The 3,472-nt window shown below is 40.3% G+C and overlaps 1 protein-coding gene across 1 annotated transcript; it reads right to left on the reverse strand.

The window, feature by feature from the left end:
- Positions 1–739: 739 nt before the first annotated feature.
- Positions 740–1,735, reverse strand: LOC149937469 (uncharacterized). Its single transcript, XM_090153778.1, has one exon. It carries the CDS (start codon positions 1,733–1,735, stop codon positions 740–742), a length of 996 nt encoding a protein of 331 aa, XP_090009904.1.
- Positions 1,736–3,472: the final 1,737 nt, after the last annotated feature.

The raw sequence follows: 3,472 nt of genomic DNA on the forward strand, positions 1-3,472 counted from the left end.
AGAAACTGACACCTAATAGTATCTGAAATTATCTGCTGAATTCTTGATAAAATTCTTTATAAAATAAGAGACTACTTTGGTTAAAGTCTGTTAAACAACTAGAATTATCCATAATCAGTGCCGGATTAAGAATTAGGCACACTAGGCACGTGCCTAGGGGGCCCCGAAAGATCCCACGTCAATACGCTAGTTCAAAGTTATTTGAAAAAAAACATTAAGCTTATTTAAATTTAATAACAGTTTTACGGCATGTTTTTTCAAAATGAAAACAATCAATAACTGTGAAACTATATTGATTATTTTTTTAATATTTATAATATAAATGAAATATGAAATACTATTCCGAAAAACACTAAAAAACGAATTCGAGTAAGTCGAGATAAGGTAGCAGTGGCGGGCTGGCCATAGACTGGGCCTAACCGATGGCAGGTGGGCCCTATAATATTCTCGATGATTTGTCTTTTATGCGAATTTCCGTTCCTATTTGATGTTAGGCTTAGCGTATTTTTATGAGTTGCAAATTAAACCGTCGTTCCTTATTTTAAAACAATTATTTATTCACTACTTTTAAAACGTGGCGCGCGCTTACAGATGCCGCGTGTGCTTTTTTTATCTTTTTAAAATATATATATTTTTGAGGATATTACATGTCCCTTCTTCTTTAAAACAAAAACGTAAATAAAATGTTTCTTAATCCAGATTTTTTTTCATATATATATATATATATAAGTAATTGTAGCTATTTTGTAGGTCGCTGGCGATATATACCGGCGGTGGGGCGAAGACTGTAGTTATGTTGAGGTCGTTGTTGGATGGCTTGTTGAGGTCGTTGTTGGATGGCTTGTTGAGGAATGGGAGGAGGAATGTGGGGTGGATTGTTGGTTGGACCGGTTTGTAGGTGTTGTATGGGGTTCTCGTAAGGGTCGTCGTAGATATCAGAACTTTTGTATACGCCGGAAAATCCCTTTAGTGGTTTTAGCATCGAAGAATTTCGAGTTATCGTTCTTCCGTCCTTACTTCTGATAGTAATGTTTGAGTGGTTGATATTTATTACTTGCCATGGTGTAGTGTCGAAAAGTGGGTCGAATTTGGATCGCGAAATTAACTTTGGAAGAACGAATTGGCCGACTTCGATGTCATGGGGTTTACTGTTCTTTCGTGTGTCTGAATAAACTTTCATTTGAATCTTCTTGTCGGTATCTCGAGTGCGAACTGCAGAGTCTTGCGGTGGTGGTTTGATTATTGTGGGTAGTTTGGTGTTGAAGTCACGTAACGCGAATAAAGTAGCTGGTGATTGACCCGTAGTTGGGTGTGGTGTGCTTCGGAAATTCATTAAGGAGATAGGTAGAATTTCTTTCCAGTTTTTTTGGTTGATGAGGGCCGTGCGTATGCTCTTTGCTAGCGTAGGCATCTGTCTTTCAATAAGACCATTTGCTTGTGGCCAACGTGGGGTTATTTTCTCATGTTCGATTCCGTATTCTTGTAGGAACCTTGGAAAGTCCTTACTAGTGAAAGGTGATCCATTATCGGATTTTAATTTCTTGACGATTCCAAATAGACTGAAAATGTTTTTTAGCGCAATGATTGCCGGTTTAGCTGCGGTAGATGAAAGAGTTGCTGTTATCGGAAAACGGCTGTATTCATCTGCAATAATCAGAATGTATTCTCCCGTTGGTAGGGGTCCAAAATAATCAATGGCAGCCGAATGCCACACGTGTTTTGGTAACGGCGTCATTGATAATGGTTGGTGTTGTAGATTGGAGGTCGTCGCTTGACACGAGATACAGGTTTCGACGAGTGACTTAATATTTTTATTGATGTCGGGGAACCAGACTTTGTCTCGTAATAGCTGTTTCGTGCGGACGATCCCTGGATGTCCTTCGTGCGCGATATTAGTTTTTTGGGTATAACGATTTTGTCGTGTCGCAAAACTACCCCGTCATGTACTGAAAGATCATTTCTGCAGTTTTTGTACGCTAACCATTGTTGTTTGTCGTTGCTGTCGATTTGCGTTTCTACCTGATCCCATGAGTTGTCTTTTATGGCTTTGATAACTTTCTGAAGGATCGTATCAGTTTTAGTTTCCTTTTGAACTACTTCAACGGTAATGGCTCCGAATTGATGAATTACCGCGATTGATTCGTCTTCATAGGGTAGCTCCATTGTGTTAGGATGTCTAGAGAAGTAATCTACTGGGTTTGTCTTTCCTTGTTGGTATGAGACGTTTAACTTGAAATGTTGTAGACGCAGGCACCATCTTTGTATTCGGATAGAAGCGATTGATCGTGGATTGTTTATGATGGTAACTAAAGGTTTATGGTCGGTTAAAACGGTGAACGGAGCTCCAGAAACATATAGACGAAAATGTTCGCACGCGAAAACAATCGCCAGAGCTTCTCGTTCGATTTGCGAGTAACGCTGTTCGGTTTGTGTTAATGATCGACTAGCGAAAGCGATGATGGTTTCTTGTCCGGTTTGACCGCATTGGGTGAGCATGGCGCCAAGCCCAACCGGACTGGCGTCGACCATAATGATTGTGTTCTTTTTAGGATCGAAGAAGCTGAGCGTGGTAGTTGATTTGATACTCGTTTTTATCTTGTTCAGAGTTTGTTCGTGAACATTAGTCCAGATAAATGGTTCGTTTTTTTTGTTAGTTGGCGAAGTGGTTCTGTTATAGTTGAATAGTTGGGTATAAATTTTGCAGTGTAGTTTGCTAGTCCCAAGAAACTTCGTAATTCAGTTATGTTCTTTGGCGATGGCAGTCGTTCGAGAGCTTCGATCTTTTTGGGGTCGGGTTTCAACCCTTCGCTGGAGAAAACGTGTCCAAAGAAAAGAAGTGTTTGTTTTCCGAATTCCCACTTGTTTTTGTTGAGAGTAATTCCTGATTCGTTGATTTTTCGTAGGGTTCGCTCAAGCTTGTCGAGTAGATCACCTGTGTGTCTTCCCCCAATGATGATATCATCGCTTGTATTGATCGTGTTTGGAATATCTTGGATCACGTGTTCGATTACTTTCTGAAATAGTTCCGCTGCGGAGCTAATTCCAAAATTAAGTCGTTTGTATCTGAAGTTTCCCAAATGGGTGACGAACGTGGTGATGTCTCTGGACTCGTGATCTAATTCCAGCTGATGATATCCTTTATTCAAGTCTAATTGGGCGAATACCGTCATGCCGGACATCTTTTGAGCGATATCGTCGATTGTTGGTGTGAGATGACGCGATCTTTTGATGGCGCGATTTGGTTGGCGCATATCCACACACAATCGAATGCTGTTCGGGTTTTCCTTTTTTTGGTATTATTACAGGTGGCGATAACCAAGATGTTGGTCCTACAGCTGGCTCGATGATGTCGTGTTGTAACAAATAGTCAATTTCTTGTTTGACTTGCTCGCGGTAGTGAAATGGAATTCTCGGATTGTTTATCGTTACTGGTGGGATCGTTTTATCGATGAATAAGTGGGCTTGATAATTT

The sequence above is a fragment of the Leiobunum rupestre genome, chromosome 7 (assembly GCF_980474605.1).
Source record: "Leiobunum rupestre chromosome 7, qqLeiRupe1.1.hap1, whole genome shotgun sequence".
Classification (NCBI taxonomy): Eukaryota; Metazoa; Arthropoda; class Arachnida; order Opiliones; family Sclerosomatidae; genus Leiobunum; species Leiobunum rupestre.

Excerpts from the sequence above, each read along its gene's own strand:
- LOC149937469 (XM_090153778.1), bottom strand. The coding sequence starts at position 1,735 with ATGACGCCGTTACCAAAACACGTGTGGCATTCGGCTGCCATTGATTAT.